This window comes from Podarcis gaigeae (genome assembly GCF_964106915.1).
Source record: "Podarcis gaigeae genome assembly, chromosome: 17".
NCBI lineage: Eukaryota > Metazoa > Chordata > Lepidosauria > Squamata > Lacertidae > Podarcis > Podarcis gaigeae.
The window spans coordinates 33388685-33409647 of record NC_139694.1 but is presented as its reverse complement, the minus strand read 5'-3'; the positions used below and the strand labels follow the sequence as shown (position 1 = coordinate 33409647).

At 44.5% G+C, this 20963-nt stretch overlaps 2 protein-coding genes across 12 annotated transcripts in view; one reads left to right on the top strand and one right to left on the bottom strand.

The window, feature by feature from the left end:
- The window catches only part of SMARCA4 (SWI/SNF related BAF chromatin remodeling complex subunit ATPase 4), a 61203-nt gene extending 50871 nt beyond the window's left edge, over positions 1 to 10332 (top strand). For 5 of the 11 annotated variants that reach the window (XM_083718272.1, XM_083718270.1, XM_083718268.1 and 2 more), the window contains 6 exons: positions 3843 to 4096; positions 5293 to 5401; positions 8082 to 8183; positions 8670 to 8802; positions 9320 to 9459; positions 9836 to 10332. In XM_083718272.1, the coding sequence (XP_083574398.1) occupies positions 3843 to 4096; positions 5293 to 5401; positions 8082 to 8183; positions 8670 to 8802; positions 9320 to 9459; positions 9836 to 9868 (771 nt within the window). In that variant the 3' untranslated portion in view covers positions 9869 to 10332. Of the gene's footprint in view, positions 1 to 3473; positions 3605 to 3842; positions 4097 to 5292; positions 5402 to 8081; positions 8184 to 8669; positions 8803 to 9319; positions 9460 to 9835 lie in introns of those variants that run through there. The other 6 variants (XM_083718273.1, XM_083718271.1, XM_083718269.1 and 3 more) reach the window with 2 other exon arrangements.
- Positions 10333 to 10593: 261 nt separating this feature from the next.
- Positions 10594 to 18110, bottom strand: DNASE2 (deoxyribonuclease 2, lysosomal). The gene is made up of 7 exons (XM_083719519.1): positions 17813 to 18110; positions 14385 to 14502; positions 13905 to 14082; positions 12918 to 13032; positions 12524 to 12685; positions 11513 to 11710; positions 10594 to 11393 (listed from the first exon to the last, which is right to left on the bottom strand). The coding sequence occupies exons 2-7, from the start codon at positions 14480 to 14482 to the stop codon at positions 11014 to 11016; spliced, it is 1131 nt and encodes a 376-aa protein (XP_083575645.1). The 5' UTR covers positions 14483 to 14502; positions 17813 to 18110; the 3' UTR covers positions 10594 to 11013.
- Positions 18111 to 20963: the final 2853 nt, after the last annotated feature.

The window sequence follows — 20963 nt, the reverse complement described above, 5'->3', positions numbered from 1 at the left end:
AGTGCGTTTGAAATCTTGCTGAGAACATGATCAGCACCTTGATGCTTGGGATTTGGGCTTTACTTTGTTGGACTTTACTCTGTTCTGACTCATCATACGCCTTGGTGGGGCAAGCATAAGCCCACCCTCTTTTATCCCCACCCCCTTCTGGGGCCAAAAATGGCACATGTGTCATTGGTCACACATGCAAAATGGGAGCTACCTGTATTTCATATTGGGAGCTCCAGCATTTAAACCTCTGCAGGTGAAAAGGCTGTCCATGGCCCTTTTGCAATATGCACTGCATACATTGAGTTGAAGGGCTGTGTGCTGTAAAATATCTGCTGTCAAAGCTAAAAGTTGAAACGCATCCTGCAGTTTTCTGTGAATCAAGTAGACATCTAATGGTCAAACTTGGCCGCTTTTTACAACCAAACATGGAGCACTTTGCTGTGGATGTTGCTGCTTTTCAAGAAAACAAAATCACTTTAAACTTGTCTATATGATCAGATCAGTATTTTGTAGGCATTGAAGCAAAAATCTTGCCTATAACTGGTTTGTGTTCTGCTTGTGCAGACCCAGAGCAACCTGCTGGAGCAAGATATTTATTTCTGAGTGCTGTGCGCATTTTCATAAGATCTATCAGTATGAAGGGAGACATGTCTAAGCCTATCTTTCTACCAAGGGGTATCCAAACCTTGCTTATAAATTAGAAAAACAGTGCATGAACCTCAGGGTTCTGATGCTCTCACCTACCTCCAGTGAGCAGAACCACTGCCCAGCAACAAATAAAACAAAAAATATTGTCTTAGCTGAAAATTTTCTGTCTGATTGTTTATTGGACAGTAATCCATAACCTGTATGTTTCAGTGGTAGTCTGTTGGTTGTATAGTGTGCTTGTTGTTTGAGTTGTAGTGTGTGAGGTCTTAGGCTAGGAGTGGATGGTTGTACAGAGGAAGACGTGGGTGCTCTCTAAGTCCTTCCCAGAGACTTTTTGCTTCAGCATCTGCTCCTTTATGGCTGGTCAGAGAGCGTGCCCTGTCTCTGGACTGCTACCTATCAAACAAGTAGAAACAAAAGAAGGTAAGAGCACTTTTTCTGTGTTACACCATGTTTGAAGGTAGCAGGGAGGAAAATATTTTATTTTATTTTTGCTTCTGGCCTAAGTACTTCAAAAGTTAGATGCTTTATCAAAAGATAATGAAGATCATATGTTGCCAATAAGTCCGTCACTAAATATCAGAGTGACCTGCCAAGCAAGGTTATATGTTCTGCTCCTTTATTGCAGATCACCTTAGTTTTCCCCCTGACAGATTCATTGAATTCCTTTTTACATTTTAAAAAATTGCAGAAGCATAGCCATATTGGTTCTAAACAACAAACAAACCACCATGTTTTCTATTATGAATGCCAGGGATATCTGAGCTTTCACCAAGTAAACCAGTTAATCTCTAATGGCGACATCTTTTCTAGAAGACGTCACATAGCAAGCACTGGCTGGCTGAAGCAGTGCAAACAAACTGGCAGGCAATCCTTGCCAGGGTTATTAATCCATTGTATGTGATGATGCTGCATATGGATGGTCCACAACTGCCTCTTTTTACAAACCAGATATTATTCCAACTGGGCCGTCTTCGTGGGCATGCTTTTCTCCTGCTTCCTTACCCAATAGCTGGGTTCTCCAGGGCAGCATCTTCCTGCCTTCTGATAGGAAAGGCAGCATGTTTGGATCTCTCTGTAGCCCCTCTTTTCAAGCCTGGCTTGAGCTATGCCCACTAACAAGTAGCTGAGGCTTAACCACCAGGAACCACACTGGTCCTAATAGGCAGCCCAGACTTCAGCTGTAATGCTTTGCAGCTACAAGGGTTGCTTTCATATTGAAGTTGAAGGAAACAGAAGACTGATCTCATCTTGGCAGTTCCTTGGCACTTAAAGGAATTGTGCCAGTATCTGGAGACAACGTGCTTGATTTATTTGGTGGAGTATTTATTGTAATCGCCTTTTTTGAACATCCCACCCTATCCAAAAGAGCAAGCAGAAGCGAGAATACCTTCTTGTGGAATGAGCGTACCCCACAGCTGGACAGTGGATCATTGACCAGAGGATCTGGAAAGGGATTAACAATGCTTTATTTCCTAGGAAAGATTTTAAAACCTGCTATAGCTTAGGGCAGTGAGTGGCAAACACAGCCATACCAGTGAGAGGGAAATTGCTCAAGTGTGAGCCAAGCTGGTTTTTTGTTTTTTTATGTTTTACATGGGACAAGGGACTCCATTTCAGTTCTGGATCAAGAAAAAGGAATGCCTTTAGCTCCCGGATACGTTTCCATTGGACTCCACCTTTAGTGTTTCATACTTGTGCCCTTTAAAAGTGAATTCTGCTTTCCACTAGAGCCCAATCGGAATCTAGCAAGGTCTTCACCCCATACTATGTGTTTTGGTGTTCTCTCATGAAGAGGCACAGCAGTGTCTCACAGCTACTGTTCTGGACATTCCTTCCTGGTATGTCCTAATTGATCACAAAGCAGAGGCCCCAATAAAAACATAGAAACTACGTGTATTCATAGTTCCTTGAGTGATTTCACCCCACCCTCCTTCCTCTGGAGGTGTCTTGCTCTGAATGAGACAGTAAGACCTTAAGACTTTGGAAGGGGATGAATAGAAAGCAGCATTCTGGGACCCCTTTTGTTTTGACACCAGTTCTGAGAGAGATGTGGGCACTCTTCTCCCATGCACCGGAGCTTTCTGTGGTGTTTCATGTGTTGGCCAGTGCTGAGGTATAGTACCTAATGTGTGACTAAAGAAGACCATTCCAAGAAGGCGAGTAATCTCCATATTGGGGGGGAAAGTGAGGTTGAGGCGGGGAATTTGAAAGTGGCAGATAGAGTAGGTGGAACCCCCCATAGGCCCAAATATCTATAGAAGAGGAGTCAGGGCAATTTCTTAGGCTCCAGTCTTTTTCTTTACAGTCATTCAAGAGCCACCTGCCTCTATTGCACCTGTTCTCTGTTCACCAAATTGACCAGAGTCAATATGACACATGCAGACTCCAGGTCTCAGTTCCTCAGCAACTGACAATAGCATCTACAGCACGTATTCCACAACTTACTATTCACCATAATTGAAAAGGTGGGTATTGAGTGTGTGGAGAGGCTTGGAACCAAAATGGGTTGAAGCCAGGGTGTCGATGCCATTTAAACAAATGGCAACTAGAACCTTGTTGGCAGGCCATTCTCCTCTTAAAAGTCCTATACCAGTTTTCAGGTGTTGTGGATAGTGCCTGAATTGCAACCTCGAGGTTAATTTGCTTTGGATGAGAGCCTCTAGCCATGTATGACTAAAGAAAAAGGAAAGATGGGCCATTTTTACTTCTGAGTTTTCCTACTTCTGTTATACATGGCCTGCAGTTTGCTGGCCTCTATTCCTCTCCTGTGCAATCTGAAGCATTAATGTGTCTTGTTAACTGGTGGTTAGTAGCCGCGGGTCTCTTTGCAGCTTCGGAAGAATTTGCAACTGAGCTGGCAGGAAGGGGCATCCCCCACACCCTCCTCTGCATTGTCACGACAGATTCCTCTGCAGAGTCCCAGCCTGCCGGCCCTGTTTAACATGAGAAGAAAAGCTCATAGGTAAGAGAACCATCTTTCCTTTCCCACCGCTACAGAGTTGCAGCCTTCCATTATCCTTTACTGGTTAACCCGGGAAATAAGTGTCTTTTGGGAAGCGGCCCATGCAGACATCCCATTCCTCACTGTGCTAGATTGCTTGGATGTTTGTGTGAATGTCTGTGTTTGATCATTTCACGGTGTGTCGTCTTCATGCTTGCTGTTCATTTTACCTGGCTGACTGAGCTGCTCCTGTCCGCAGGCCATAGAGGAGGGAACGCTGGAGGAGATAGAAGAGGAGGTGCGCCAGAAGAAATCTTCCCGCAAGCGGAAGAGGGACGTGGACGTCAGCTCATCCACGCCAACCACCAGCACTCGCAGCCGGGATAAAGACGACGACAGCAAGAAGCAGAAGAAGCGTGGGAGGCCCCCGGCCGAGAAGCTTTCACCAAATCCACCCAACCTCACCAAGAAAATGAAGAAGATAGTTGACGCTGTGATTAAATATAAGGACAGGTAACAGAAGAGTGGGATGTTTGTTTGTTTGCTTCTAAGAAGGTATAGGACATTCTTCAGTATTTCTGCTCTCTGGGTAAAAGTTCACTTTCCTAAATCTCTCCTGGATAGACTTCCTGCTGCTGCATTTGGCTTCAATTCAAAGAAAGATATCACGAGTTAAAAGGACACTGTGAATTAGGCACATGTCATTTACATAATTGCATTTTTTTCCCACCATCATGGAGAATCCAGACTGAAGTTGATGGATAGACATGTTGTTCTTCTGGATGAAGGCAGTGGGTTGATTCAGATATTGAAAGACGCAAATGTGGGTTAATTTGTAGCCGTGCATATACATCAGTATTAAAGTCAGGAACTAACAAGTAATATCAGTATTACCACTTTTATCAGTTGCCATCATTTCTGATGTTTGTGGTTGAGTGCCGTTGTTTTTGTATCCAAAATGGCACCAACCACAAACAAAATGGGAAGATACCAGCATGCTCAGAACTGCAGAAGTACAGAGAACCTTACAGGCGTTAAAAAGGCCAAGCAGACAAAAAACAAAAAATCCCACCAGTGATGATTGTGCATGCTGAAGTGGGCAGAGAATGCTGATTGCTTGCGGACAGGGAATGCAATGGCGTATCCTGGAAGAAGGCCTGGCTGATTGGCTGGAACAATGTTCATGAGCATTAGAAACTGCAACATTTTGTCATAGGTTCCACTTGTCTACCTTGATCCTCTTAAATACACTTGAACTGGCTAGATCAATTACTGAGCGATTTGAAGGCTGCTGGTGATCCAGGGGGGCAGGCAATGAGCTATCCTTGCATCAGATTATTTTTGCTTAAGAGGGAAATATTAAGCCTCCAACCTTGGCTCATATTGATCATGCAACAGGATGCTCATTTCCTTCTGGTCTCTTGTGAGCCATCCTGACGTATTTGGAAAGGCTAAACAGAGTTGGTACTTATCCAGTGATTGCTGGTGTTCACATTCCTTGTGATTAACGTGAGGATGTGACATATTGTGCAAGCCCTTGATGGGTTGCTTTATTAAATACGGAACACTTCACTATTTGTAAGAAAAGTCATCTTTGTATTTTGCTGTTGGTACTTCATGGCTATTGAAGACCCATGGAGACTGTGAGCAGGCCTATTCAGAGGGAAGCAGACCTCTTTTTAATCGTCTTCCTTTTTCTTGCCTTGTAGCAGCAGTGGACGCCAGCTTAGTGAAGTCTTCATCCAACTTCCTTCTCGCAAGGAGCTTCCAGAGTACTATGAACTCATCCGCAAACCAGTGGACTTCAAGAAAATAAAGGTAATTATTCTTGCCTCATTGTAGCAGCACAACATTCACCTTTATGTTCTCATATTTCCAAAATTCTAATACTACCAACAATGTAAGGTAGTTGGGAAATGTTCCTACTGGCCATCCTGATTAGGGCATAGGATCCATCATTTTATGTTAGTAGTACAATTTGTTGTTCACTCAAGATGATAGTGGACTCCAGGAAAGAAGCCCACCTTGTGGAACGCCATCCTATCAGATGTCAAGGAAATAAACTATCTGACTTGTAGAAGACATCTGAAGGCAGCCCTGTTTAGGGAAGTTTTGAGTGTTTGATGTTTTAACGTGTTTTTAATATTCTGTTGGGAGCAGCCCAGGGTGGCTGGGGAAACCTAGCCAGGTGGGTGGGGTATAAATAAATAAATAAATGATGATGATGATGTTGATGGCAAACAGCACCTGATCCCATCACTGCAGGGCTATTCTAAGGATTTGTCATGGCCTGTTGAAGCTGAGTTTCCATGGTGTAGTTGCCAACTGTGGAAAAGCAATGCCATCTCTAATTGATCACAGGAATAGCTCACTTTTTCTCCCTTGGTTTTGAAAGTCCAGTTTACAGTGTGTTGAAGTGCTGTACTTAATGCCATTCACCACAACAAAGGCAAATGAACAGGAACTGGCCAATGCAACACAGTTGTGACAGATGTGTAGCAGCATCCACAGTGGGGAGACCCAGTATTTTTCTGCATTATTTGTAGGAACACTTTTTGGTAGGCTTGTAAGAACAGTGCACACGGCTCTTGCAGTTTCAGCTGCAGTGCATTGATCCATTTTTGCTCTGCATCTTGTGTTGATCTGTTAGCTTGGATGCTGTAGACCTTATTTCAACACATTAGTTTTCATTGCATTTTAATATTCTTGAGAGCAACCTAAATAATGTGCTGTTACCTGAAGTGTGATCCAGCTCTGCTGACGTATTAAATTGATCTCCTGTTTAGCAACATGTATTGCTTTATGAATGTAATTTTATTATTGATTTTATGCTGTACACCACCACAATATTTTCTTAATGCTGCCAGTATGGAAAGTTTTGAAAATAATAAGCATGATTTTGAAGGGGGGGCGGTATAAATATATCACTAAATTCAATTACAGTTTTAAGTATCCTGTGGTTTTTCTAGATGAGGCCAGTGTTGGTTTGCCAGTAAATGCACCTATTTTGGCTCAGAAGCATATTATTTGGTAGTTGCTAGCGCGTAAGTGGCTGGTTGGTTTTGCTGGGACTTCTGTTGTGTACATGAGCATTTCAAGGGGCTTCCCACTTAGCTTTCTGGAATAGATGATATTTATGTGTTTCAAATTGGCTTCAGTGTAAATGATGGAAGGCAAACTTTGAAATATGCAAAGCTTTGTATAGTCTCTCACTCAAGAGTGGAGTGCTTAGTGATTTCCCTGAATACCTTCACACATTACTTGTTCTGTTGAATGTCAGGATGTGACATGTTATCCAGCAGTGCCACCCTACCCTTTTAAAATTTTGTGCACATTCAGGTGTTCCAGTCTTTCTAAATGTTCTACTTTAGTTACTAAATCCATTAAAAGCTATTAACTGTAATTGCATGGTTAAAGCCCTTTAACGGAAGCTTTCATTTTCTCCAAGTAGGAGTGCCGACTCCTGTGACTTAATTTCATAGACGTCCAACAAAATCAGTACTTGGGTATTGCTTAGTTCACATTCTAACACATCCAGAACTGTGTGAAATCTTTTATTTTGCTTCTGAGCACTAAGTCTGTCAAAGTGGACTTTGATCCATAAAGGGTTATGCTGTAATAAATTGGGTCAGTCTTTAATGTGTTACAAGACATTTTTGCTGCAACAGGCTGTTGCCCTTCTGGAATATGTGGCTTAGTGGTTAAGAGTTGTGAACCATTAGAAACCCTGGTTGGGGGGTCACACCTATCATGAACTCGTTAGGTTATCAGACAATGTAAATAGTAAAGGACTGCCTCCAGGCAGGAAAGCATTTGTGAATTTAAGCTGTTAACTGTGTCATCCAGTTGTGTACATCCACATGTTGTATCCACAATTGTATCTAGCCTGCTGACCCATATTTTCCCATGCTGGTTATTTGTGGCACAATAACAGCTTAAAAGAGGGACACAATTGTAGATACAATTGTGTCCCTCTTTTAAGCTGTTATTGTGCCACAAATAACCAGCATGGGAAAATATGGGTCAGCAGGTAGTATAGACTTCACTGAAGGACTGGCTCTTTCTGGGGTGGAATATAAAAAAACGCTGTGAAAATGCTAAAAGAACGTTTTGAAAAATACATTGAATTCAGTGTCGCATTTGTGTATTACACTTTACAACATATTTAAAACGTTTTATTTGCAGCTGAATCCTAGAAAGAGCAACTGAGCCCTAGCCTGGGCAAGGCTGAGTAGGATGTGTTTTGTTTCTTTCTGCTTTGCCACACCCTTTTTATCTTAATACAATGTACTATATAGATGGTTTAACGCGGTGGGCAGTTGTTGCTTTTACTCCCATTACATTAAATCTTTTCCCTTGTTTAACTGCTAAGAGGTAGAGCCGTGGACAGATAGAAGGCACAGTATCCAAGGAGACAAAGTAGAACCTATTTAAATACTGATGACTACTGCGCAGACATGACCTGGAACCTGTCCCTTTTCTTCCCTTTCCTTTTCAGGAGCGCATCCGGAACCACAAGTACCGCAGCCTGAATGATCTGGAGAAGGATGTCATGCTCCTGTGTCAGAACGCACAGACTTTCAACCTTGAAGGCTCTCTGGTAAGGCAGTTGCCGCTGTCATATGAATGGCATGTATGTCCCTGTCCATGCAAAGAAAGGTTCACTGCATCTCTCTCCCTTGAGTCCCTTAAGGTGCGCATCGAACTAGACCTCTTGTTCTGGAACTGGAATTGTCAAAACCCGATTGCCAGCTGTTTATCCTTAGAACAAGTAGCTGCTGTTGTGTCATCCCAGTTATCACAGGGGCTGTATTTTTTTTATGGAACCATGGTATGTTGGCAGTGTATGAAGCAAGTTCTGAGGTTGCATAGGTTGTTATTTGCTGCGTCGTGAGGTTTTCTGAGACTTCAGGGGTGTGTATAATATGAAGTGCCTTGAACACTCAGAAGCACTTTCAGCATGAGCCCTGAAAAGATTTCTCTTTGAGCAAAAGCACTGTGACAGTGTAGCATGATAGTAAACATGTGAACTAGCTTTGTGGAGCTAGGATTTTACCCTAAAATGTGATTTGCATGTTCCTTGCAGATTTATGAAGACTCGATTGTGTTGCAGTCTGTCTTCACCAGTGTGAGGCAGAAAATTGAAAAAGAGGAAGACAGTGAAGGCGAAGAGAGCGAAGAAGAGGAAGAAGGAGAAGAGGAAGGATCTGAATCTGAATGTGCGTACTTGCTTACTTGCTAAGGTTTCTTTTGTAAAAAGTATGTGTATGCAGTTTAGTAAAAGAAAATGCCTGAAAGGAGGAACCAGAAAGTCAGCAAGCTGGTATTGGACTGAGCCACGGTCTCATGTTCTGTGTACACTCAGAGCATCATATAGGGGAAACCCTTGTGCTGCCACTGTTTTCTCTATCCTTGGAGACTTCTTGATTTTCCTCGAGGGGAAAAAAAACCCGTTTTCAGTGTGCAGATGCAAAGCCTTACAGTCATTGTTCAGAACCAACTGGAGGTGAAAGTATTGGTTCTTGATTTAAAAAGGCAATGAAGTACAGGTGGCATAAAGGGAATTAGGCTATATAATGATGCAGCCTTGTCATGAATGGTATTGTATTTCCATTCCTGTGTTCTTTGCTCATGAAGAGATGGGAGCACACAGAGATGGGGAGTGAGAGAGAGCATGAAGGCTGATCCTATCCTGTTGTGGCCTTGCCAATCTTACCTTTTTCTCTTTCCCCTCAGCTCGTTCTGTCAAAGTGAAGATTAAACTGGGCAGGAAGGAGAAAGCACAAGACCGGATGAAAGGACGTAGGCGCACCAGCCGTGGGTCACGGGCCAAACCTGTAGTTAGTGATGATGATAGCGAGGAAGAGCAAGAAGAGGTAACTGCAGGATGTCATTCCCCTCACACTGTTGCCAGTGGTTCTCAAAGGAGTCCTCAAGGACAAATTTGTGCAATTCCAGTGAAGGGAAAGGGGCAAAGAAAGGAAGACAGACAAGTCCTTTTACAGTTTAGGCAAGCACAGAAGTGGGTCCCACTGCTCATGATCCAGCCTCTTGGGTTTAGAGTAGTGGACAAAATGCTGAGTTAGAGCCAGGGGCCACTACTCATCCATGAAATTTCCTGGATGACTGTAGGCCAGTATATCAGTCTAATCTATCTCTGGCTGCTGTGAGGATAAAGGGAGAGGGCACCCTACATAAAAAAATTAATTGCCTAAAAAAGAGTGACACATATTATTTTTCTTTCTCCTTCAGGATCGCTCAGGAAGTGGCACCGAAGATGATTAAAGAGACATTCCATGGTGCAGACCTCAAAACATCCGTCTTTCCAAAGCAGAGATGCTGTATTCCCTTAGCTGCAACGGGTAGCAAGAAACGTAGTGTCGGATGTGGGCAAACTGTATAAAACTCTTCCATATTTATACTGCAGTGAAGATGTAGGACTTGTTTGTGTCTTGCCTTGTCCTCACATCAGTAGCATTTGTAACAGCATTAACTGTTTTAAAAAGAATTATGAATTGGGGAACACTTGATATATATATTTTTTCTTTTTATGGCAGTACTATTTTCAGTTGCAGTATTGAATCACTGTAGTTTTAACCTGTGGGTGCATGTGTGTAGCAGTCCACTTCCTAGTACTGTATTTTATGAAAACAGGTTGAGCAGCCAGCTGCCCACCAGGTGAGGAGAGGGTGGCAGTGGCAACTGTGTGTCACTGGATTTCAAAACAGTAATAAATTAAGCAAAAAGTACACCCCTTTGTCTGTGTGATGCTTTCACCTTGCCGTGTCAGCTAAATAAATTCCTCCAACTGTTGCCATTTTTAAATAGCTCCTTATCTTGACTGATCTCACAGCATCAAGGGTGTCTGCTTGAGACCATTAACCAGCATTCTGTCTCACTTTACAAGCCTTTCTTAAAATCACACCCATTTCCTTGCCTCTTGTGAAACCAGTTTTATGTCATTTTTTCCTACCCCCAAAAAATCCATATTCCTTGAACAAACACCCAGCTGTTGGAATCAAATATTTATACAAAGCACAGACATACAAAAAGTACATTGCTGCAGCAAATTAACTTCTATGGGCCAGTTATTTTCTCTGTGCAGCCCCCAAAACTGTGGCAGGTGCTGTTACGTTGAGGACACTGAAGGAGAGGGAAGTCCAAAGCAAAGCCTATCATGTTCCCAAGTTTGGCAAGGGGTCATTTTCAGAAACGGGTGGAAGGCGGGAAACTTGGGGAGCCAAGAAGTGGTAGAGACCATTTCACAGGAGCAAGGATGGTTCACAGCACCAGAGTATACCAGGACCCAAAACTGGGAGGAGCAAACAGGATCATGGGAACAATTTAGGTAGTGCATAGCCCTTGGGAGTCACCCATGGCACTCTTACCCAGTTTGGTGAGCCATGTTCACCTAGTATGGCTGAGGCTTCTCAGGTGATCACAGTCCATGTAGCTGGCTGGTGCCCGGCACCATCACAATCGGTGTACTTCTGTACCAAAGAGCGGAAGGCCTTCCACACGGCTGCATCACGACAGCAGATGGTGCCACCCCCACGGTATTCCTCCGCACGATTGCGGTTCATGTCCCCAACACAGGCCCAGCCAGGATCACTTTCTGTGCTCACACACCACTTGGAATGGTCCACCATGGAAGCAAAGGAAATGGCTGCATGCTGGAAGGCTATTTCCTCCATATTGTAGACTCGGAAGTGCCTGGAACAATTGGAAGGCAGGATCCCTCTGGACCTGAGCCAGAACTGGACGTATAGATTACTGGCCAGAGCTTGGGCCAGCCAGCCTGAGTAGAGATCTGGGTAGAGGAAAAGTTCTTATGAGAAGAGCCTTGACATGACTGTGATGACATATTACCAACCCCTTCTTTTAAGTGTGTTGCTCAACATCTCCCATCACCTCCATCTCATCACTTACCATCGTCAAAGGAGCGAAACTTTGCAAAGCTAATAAATTCCTTGCCCCCCACCGATCTGAGGGCCACAGTGGAGTTCCAAGGCTCCTCCTCAATGTGTTGCCCCTCTGAAGCATTCAACAAAGCAGGCAGGTCCTGGGCAAAGGTTCCTTCCACGTGATGATCGTAGACAAGAGGCTCAGTGTAGAGCAGCTGATTCCCTGCAGTAGAGAGACAACATCTGGCCCATCAGAGCCACTGGCTTGTAAAGGAGTTGTCCCCCAGCTGACAAACCTCCTAATAGAGATACTCAAGATTTGTATGGGTGGCATCAGATATGCCAGCTACAGGCTCCGTTGACCATCCCAGCCAATAGACCTACCTGAGCTATGTTTCATACTTCAGGGCAAACTCCTGTGTATGTAAACCTTACATACCAGAGGTACATAGGACAGGGAGAGGGATGAGGGATAGCTTGCCCCATCTTTCCTTGAAAATGACTGGCATGGCATATACACTTGCATCTTGCATCACAGCCTTGTCAGGGGCAGGAGAAACGCTGTCTTGTTGACCCATTTCCCTACCAATGCAGCTGGGTATCTATCCGGCAAAGTTAGCTGAGAACAGAGAGCCTTCCAAGCCCAACTGTGGCAATTCTGTTCCTTGCTCTGGTTCCACTAGATCATAGATGACAGAAGAGGGTCCCTAGCCCCTAAGGAAGGAGTGTTTATGTGCATGTGCAGAGTAGCTAGAGCTGAACTGGATCCTTTTCTCCTAACTTTCACTGTCCTGTGGCATATTTTCCCGAAGCTGGGTATAGTCTCAAATAGTACACGGGCCAATTTCTGCCTTAAGCTACTCTGTAAAGTACCACGTACCCCTATGGTACTGTATACAGGTTTGGTTCATACAAAACACATGTCAATGAAACAGAATTTGCAGGGAAGCTCTAGCCCATCCCCACCAGGAGCCTGGAAAGAATCCCAGATACTTCCAGTATTGATGTTCCGTCTGTATCAAGATCCTACACCTACCAATCTCTTTGAATTGGCCATAGGGAAGTGTGATGCACAGGAAGGTCTGCCCATAGGATAGGCCAGTGTGAGGCCAGTCATACTGCTCATCTGCACTGGGTGGGAAATGAGGAGTGCTGTGAAGCAGCCAGAATCCCTGTGTTTTGTCCAGCAGGATGACTCCTAGAAGGGGAAACAAAAACAAAAGTGGGGGTTGAAATTTAACCCAGGTGTGCTGAAGTTCCAAGAGTGTTGTGCCAGGTGCCCAGGTGGCTGGTCTGGCCAAGTCATGATCTACAGCCACCACACAAGTTGATGATAACACAGAACCAGTAGCTGAAGTTCTCAGCCTTCTTCAAACTTAAAGTCACATTTGCTGCGCTCCTTTGCATGCATTTGGAGAAGGGGGGTCTACCTTTTGTATGGCCATTGAGGCTGGAGAAAAGCTCATCTGGAGGCTCATAATTGAGGCTGGAGACAAACTCCTTTGGAGGCTCATCGTTGTATAGGACATAGGCTGTTTGCTCCTCCTGGGTGAGAAATGAAAGATAGGGTGGTTAGAGAACTGGTCTATTTTCCAAGCTTTCCTCTTCACTGAGTTTATTGAAGCAGCCAATACTTTAGTCCCTCCTCTGGGCCACGCACTCAAGAGCCAACCGAACTGCACAAGGAGTCCCGGTAGTTGCACTACTGGCAAATGTAAAAGGGGTGTTTAAAAGCTTTCCCAAAGATGAAAAAGCACTAACGAGACTTTGGGAAGGAGGCGGGAGGAATATAGGATCCTGTGTTGAGCCCTCACACCTTCTTCCCAAAGCCCAGTACCTCCATTGCATGACAGCATGAGGGGAGGCAGCAGGGGGGCTGGAGGGGGCTTCCAAAGTTGGCAAGGGCTGCCAAAAAACGGCCTTGAGGGTTGCATGTGGCCCTTGGGCCACCTTGCTGTAAGGATCCTTGGCTGAACCTTGGAGATCATGCAGCACGTCTTGCAGGAGCCACAAAATAAATCTGAGCTTGAGGAGGGCCATCGCTCAGCAGCAGAGCATCTTGTTTTGCATGCAAAAGGTCCCAGTTTCAATCTCTGGCATTTCCAGGTACTATGCCTAAAACTACAGAGACCAACAGCTAGTCTTTGCAGACAGCATTGAGCTAGATGGACTAACGGCCTCCCTAGATATAAGTTGGCTTCCTTTTTGAATTAATTAAGCCATTTTGAAAGCCTGGGCTCTAATCTAGGCAGCTGAGACAGCCTGCCAGTGGACACACAGTGAACCAGTCTGCCCGGAGTGAAGGCTTTTGCTTTGGGCTGGAATTGAACCTTCGCAACCAAGATCACCCTTCCTATCACTCCTACTCATTTGGGATACTGCAAAAGCAGCCTCACGCCTCCTTTTCTCAGACTCACCTGTCTCCGGGATGCCTCTTTGTACAGCTGCTGTACAGTCCGTCCCACGGCTCCTTCGGTACTGTTCATCAGGCTTTTGCCCTGCACCCAGCCCTGGGTCTGGCCATCTAGATACATGTACCGCATGCCCTCTGCTGGGGGGCTATGATGGGGTTTGGGCAGCTTGTAGGCAATAAACCTGAAACCCAAAGCCCATTAGAAATCACACACCTTGCCGCACTGGGGACAGAAGTCTGCCCTTTCTACTTAGGACACAGGTGGGCAACATGGTTACTAACTAGACATTCCTAGTTTACAATCCCCTTTTCAAATACCCCACCCACATTTGTTAGGAGTGTAAAATCCTTTATTTGTTTATTTTATTGGTTAAAGCACCCTGAAAACTTTGCAGAAGGGTAGCAACTTTGCAGAAGCATAGTATGTAAACCTCATAGAATAAAGCAAGAGTAATAAAAGCAATTAGGTCCAATAGACACACACCAATCCACAGGCTGCCCAGAGTCGTCATAGCAGGAAATGCTCCCCGAGACGGCATTGTGGAGGACGGGCACAGACAACAGCAGCAGGATGGGCAGCATGAGGCCTTTGTCTGAAGTCCCTGCAAGGAATACAGCAACAGCAATGAGTGATGGTCAAGAAGTACCCTTGAAAAGAATACAGCACCTTGTATCCTTGGTGATTGCAGCCCCATTTCTGAATTTTCAGCTTCCATCACAACAAAGCGTCGTCAGTGCTTTTACTGACATGCAAGGCAGATTTTTTTAAATCCAATTGCTCTCCAAAGGACAGAACAAGGAAAACAGACTCCTTAGTTAGTCCCTTACTGACCAAGCTGCATAGGAACTTCTCTTGGCCCTTTTTCTTTCCTGTTTATTTCCATGAGCACTCCCCATTAACAGCAGTTAAGAATGAGCTCATGGGACACGGCTGGCGCTGTGGTCTAAACCACTGAGCCTCTTGGGCTTGCCGATCAGAAGGTCGGTGGTTCAAATCCCCATGATGGGGTAAGCTCCTGCTGTTCGGTCCCTGCTCCTGCCAACCTAGCAGTTAAAAAGCATGCCAGCACAGGTAGGAAAATAGGTACCACTCTGGCGGGAAGGTAAACGGCGTTTCCATGCACTGCTCTGGTTTCGCCAGAAGTGGCCTAGTCATGCTGGCCACATGACCCGGAAAAACTGTCTGCAGACAAACACTGGCTCCCTCCGCCTGTAAAGCGAGATGAGAGAGGCAACCACATAGTCATCCGTGGCTGGACTTAACTGTCAGGCGTCCTTTACCTTTTTAAAGAATGAGCTCAAGTACCAGCTGTTGGGCAGTAACTGCTAACAGGGGTTCCAGCATCATATTGCAAGATCCTGAAGAGTTTGCTCACGTGAGGAATGCCACCAGCTACATATATGACTGAGAGCTACAAGAGCAACGCCCCTCTTAAGACGAGGAGCTAGAAAGCGCAACAACAGATCTGAAACACATGAGCCTCCTGACATTTACACCCAAGAAGATTTCAGGATTCAGGATCTCCCACTACACACAAAGGCGTACTTTACTCTTTGGTGGGGAAAGCAAACAAATCCTAGGTAGGGATGCTCCCTAAGAGTCAAGACAGCCTGCCAACTGACCATGACAAAAGAGCCCCTGGGCATGTGCAGAACATCCAGTGGTTTTAAGCTCAGAGAAGGAAAGACCTGAGATTGAAAGAGCTGCTGGTGGTTGGGAGATCTGTCAGATCAGGGATGGGAAACCTCTTTTATTTATATATATATGTTCTGTTTTACAATTTAGAATATTTATTTAAACAACCTTAAAATATCAATGACTTCCCTTCTTCTCTTTCCGTGGTTCATTTTGCATAACATAAAAGGTAAAGATACCCCTGCCCGTCAGGGCCAGTCGTGACCGACTCTAGGGTTGCGCGCTCATCTCGCTCAAGAGGCTGGGAGCCAGCGCTGTCCGAAGACACTTCTGGGTCACGTGGCCAGCGTGACGAAGCTGCATCTGGCGAGCCAGCACCAGCGCCGCACACGGAAATGGCGTTTACCTTCCCGCTATAAAGCGGTCCCTATTTATCTACTTGCACTTAGGGGTGCATTTGAACTGCTAGGTGGGCAGGAGCTGGGACCGAACGACGGGAGCTCACCCCGCCGCAGGGATTCGAACCGCCGACCTTTCGATCAGCAGGTCCTAGGCTCTGTGGTTTAACCCACAGCGCCTCCCGCGTCCCTCTTTGCATAACATAAATCCCTGTTTATTTTATATAAAATAAACCATTCAGTATTTATTCCATTATCACAGCCCTCAAAACTTATTTACACTGTTGAATTTATCTTAATGCTGCCGACGTTTTCAACTGTACACAATTTCCCCCTATATATTCAATAAACATTTTCCAATCTTCTTTAAACATATGTTCTTCAGGTCAAGGGGGTGATGATACAATGGGCTAAAGATTTTGGATATAATATTCAGTTAGAATCTTGGGAAAGTTTGTGGAAGGAAGGTACTGTATTAACTTTGCTGCATGCAGTTCACTTAAAGAAAATGTTATGAAAATGATGTACAGATGGTATTTAACACCAGCTAAATTGGCTAAAATGTACAAGACTAATGAGTGCTGGAAATGTAAGGATAGGGAAGGTATCTTCCACCACATGTGGTGGACTTGTAAAGAGGTAAAGGCTCTCTGGGAAATGGAATATAATGAGTTAAAGAAAATTTTAAAAAATACTTTTGTTAAAAAACCAGAAGCCTTTTTTACTGGGTATAGTGGGTGAAGAGATACCAAGGGAAGATAAAAGACTGTGGCAAGAATTCTTTTAGCCCAAAAACGTAAACAAAAAGTACCAATGAAAGAAGAGTGGCAGATGAAGATGGTGGACTTTGCAGAACTGGTGAAGTGGACAGGAAAAATCTGAAACCAGCACGATCAAGTATTCCAAAAGGATTGGAGTAAATTTATATGATATTTGAAAGATTATTGTAAGCAATTAACATCACTATCAGGGTTGTCTGGTGACTTGTAATGAGAAATTTTCTATCTTTCTATATTAAATTAAATTTGGAGTCACTCTGTAATGAGTGTAATTAGAATTGGAAAACATATAAATTGCAATGATATAAAGGTTAATTTTGAAAGCCATGAGGCGGGAGGGAAGGAAGTCAATAGGCTCTAAGAGCCAGGGCAGTTTAGTGGATAATGATGATGTGAATGTACAGTGGTACCTCGGGTTAAGTACTTAATTTGCTCCGGAGGTCCGTATTTAACCTGAAACTGTTCTTAACCTGAAGCACCACTTTAGCTAATGGGGCCTCCTGCTGCCGCCGCACAGCCAGAGCCCAATTTCTGTTCTTATCCTGAAGCAAAGTTCTTAACCTGAAGCACTATTTCTGGGTTAGCGGAGTCTGTAACCTGAAGTGTATGTAACCCGAGGTACCACTGTATATTAAGTGGAAAATAAATTTTGTGTGTGTGTGTGTGTTCTTCAGTAATAAAACGAAAGAGGGACAGGGTTGGACTAGATGACTCTGGGGGTCCCTCCCAACTTCTTCCTTCACTGGAGGCATGCTCTCCCTGCCTGACTCCACGGCGTACTCTGCACATGCCCCGGAGCTCTCTCGTGATTACCTGTTGCCAGTCTCGTGGGCGGAGCCAGAGAGGCGGGGGGGGGGGGAGAGAAAAAAGGAGGGCAAGCGCCCCCCAGAAGGAGCTCTTCCCCCTCTCACTTGCCCACCGAGAGAGACGCTGGGCCCCTTCCGTCCCTTTTCTGGCAAGGCGCTGACAGGGAAAGAAGCCATTCCCGGCGGCGCTGCCTTCTCTCGGCGCCCCCCCCCCGCGCCCCGGGACTAAGAGGGGCTCGGCGGGGAAGAGGGGGCGGAGGGGGGTCCCTCAAACTGCAAACAGGGCCGCTTACCAAGCTCTCTCTCCGGAGGCGCCGCCGCCGCCGCCGCCCTCAGCCAAGTGCGGGAACCGAAGCGAACGACGCGCCGCTGACAAGGAACTCGGCAACTTTCGCTCGCTTCCCCAAAATACAGCCGGCGACCCAGGGAAGCTGGGGGGGGGGGGGAATCACGTGCCTGGCGCTTGGCCCCTCCCACCCCACCTCCCTGGGCGCCCCCGCGACGCCTTTCTCTGGGCGGGGCGGGTGCAGGTTCGGGCGCGCCGGCTCCGCTCGCGTCTTGCGCGCAATCAGCGCTTTTATCGGCAGCCGAGTGATTCACGGCGGAGGGAAGGCGGGCTCTCGGGCGCCCCTAGAGGAAAGGCAGGGAGCCGGGGGAGCCTGGCAGGCGCGCGCAGGGGGCGGGGTCCTTTTTTTTTTTGCGCGCAAAAGTTCTCTTTATTATTATTATTATTATTATTATTTGAAATATACTTGGAGTCCAGAGCGGATTTCATGCTCTTTATTCAGTTATTATTATTATTATTATTATTATTATTATTATTATTATTATTATTATTATTATTATGTGAAATATACTTGGAGTCCAGAGCAGATTTCATGCTCTTTATTCAGCTCATAGTGGTGAGGAGGAATGGAAGTTCCTCCAGAATGTCTGCTTTATATACATCATTTACACAATGGGCCCCACGTGATTGGCTAATTCCGGGACTCTCCTGTAGGCCAATCAACTTGCGGATTCACTTCAACCTGGAGCTGGATTGGGTGGCTCCTGTGATCCAATCAGACTGCTGCATTCTGGATCCTATTGTTCTAGGATCAATCAGACTGCTGCATTTTGGATCCTATTCAACTCAGTACATAACATTATATTTATGCTTTTCAGATTTATACAGTTACAGATAGGTACACAGTGTATCTGAAGAAGTGTACATGCACATGAAAGCTCATACCAAGAACTAACTTAGTTGGTCTTTAAGGTGCTACTGGAAGGAATTTTTTCAGATTTATACATTTCACCAACTTCAAAACTGCTGTTAGATCATTAGTCATATGTGCGCACACACACACACAAACATATATATATATATATAATTTATGATTTTCAGGTTTATACATTCCAATAATTTTTCAGTCATTTTAACATTTCAAAACTTGACTTCGTTCCCCCTCTTTCTGCGGTTCCTTACACTTATTTTCAATATCTTCTGCATATCCAAATTGACTTGATTTGCTCATTTATTCATCTGCTTTAAATATATACTCTTTTTTCCCTTTTTTCTTTCTTTCTTTGATGTTGTAACTGAAACTTAATAAAAAGAATTTAAAATAAATAAATAAATAAATACTCTTATGAAACTGCAAGTTATTACAATAATCCTGCCAATGTTCTTATATGTTTACAATTTATCTGTTAAGTATTCAATAAACCATTTCCATTATTTTATAAAAAATTGTCTTGATTTCTTTTTCTTCCCGTAAGTTTCGCCATTTCTGTGTATTCCATAAGTTTTTGTATCCATTCTTCCTTTGCTGGGACTTCTGCTTCTTTCCATTTTGGGTCGAGTAACATTCTTGCTGCTGTAGTAGCATACGTGAATAAATTTCTATACTCTTTAGGTGGTTCTGTCCCTATAATTCCCCAAAGAATTATAATGTTCTTTTGGGAACATTCAGGCCTTGGAGAAGCAACTTGTCGAGGAAAGAGCTCAACTGCCTGTCAAGGAAACCCATCAAATCCGACACTTGGCAAAAAAAAAAAAAGGCATCCAGTCCTCCTCACTAATGATAACCAGTGTGATAAGTTGTTCCATGGCGATGTTCTTCATCTCTTACACACTATTATCATTATTAAAACACATTTATTCAAATGTTGGAATACAGCTTTATCCACTGCCGTAATATCAGAGAGTGATCACTTCAATCCTCAATCTCTCATCCCTGTCATGTTGGCTTGCCAAATTCCCTCAGTAGGAACCCACTAGCAATCTGGTTTACATTTACAATTAATATATCCCATCCACAGACACCTCTGCATTGATGCTGGCATTAAAATACCCTGTTCTTCAATAAAGAGAGAAAAAAGGAGACCAAATTGTGTCAAATGTATCTTTTGATTAGTCGCTGATGGTATGTGAGGTGTTTTGATAGAGCAATGCTCCAGATGTTATGAACCCAAACCTCTGGTGGTATATTAGTCTTCCTTCCATCGTTGGGCAATAACTAGTCTAGCTGCTTTGAACAGGAAGGAAATTAATTCTTTAGATTTAAGGTTATAATTTGGGGTCAAATCTAGTAAGGCATAACATAAAAAGGGCAGGCTAATAGTGGGATGGGCAAGAGAGCCATTTGTTATAGGGCCTCAAGTTCAAAGGGGACCTCAAATTTAGACACTGCAAATCCCTTGTGGCTGGAGCAGGAGGGATCATTTTTATGCTGTGGTCCAAGTTCAGAGCAGCATGGCAGGACCTCCTCCTGCTCACCTCCTTGCCAGGTGATTGCTACTGTCAACTCTGACAGCATCTTTTAACAAATAGCTAGTATGTGATGTGGTTTATCCTAGCCAGATCAGAACTCTGGCATGGGGAAGGGGCTTCAGACTTTTGCGCCTGCCAGTCCTGAACAGAACAGGAAGCCCTGGAGGCCTGCTATTCACAGCAATGCTAATAATAATAATAATAATAATAATAATAATAATAATAATAATAATTTATTATTTTTCCCCACCCATCTTGCCGGGTTTCCTCAGCCACTCTGGGTAGCTCCCAACAGAATATTAAAAACATGATAAAACATAAAACATTAAAATCTTCCCTAAACAGGGCTGCCTTCAGATGTCTTCTAAAAGTCAGATAGTTGTTTATTTCCTTGACATCTGATGAGGACAGGTGCCACTACCGAGAAGGCCCTCTGCCTGGTTCACTATAACCTCACTTCTCGCAGGGAGGGAATCGCCAGAAGGCCCTGGGAGCTGGACCTCAGTGTCAGGGCTGAATGATGGGGGTGGAGACGCTCCTTCGGGTATACTGGGCCGAGGCCGTTTAGGGCTTTAAAGGTTGGCACCAATACTTTGAGTTGTGCTCGGAAACGTACTGGGAGCCAATGCAGGTCTTTCAGGCCCGGTGTTATACAGTCACCAGTCTAGCTGCCGCATTCTGGATTTCTT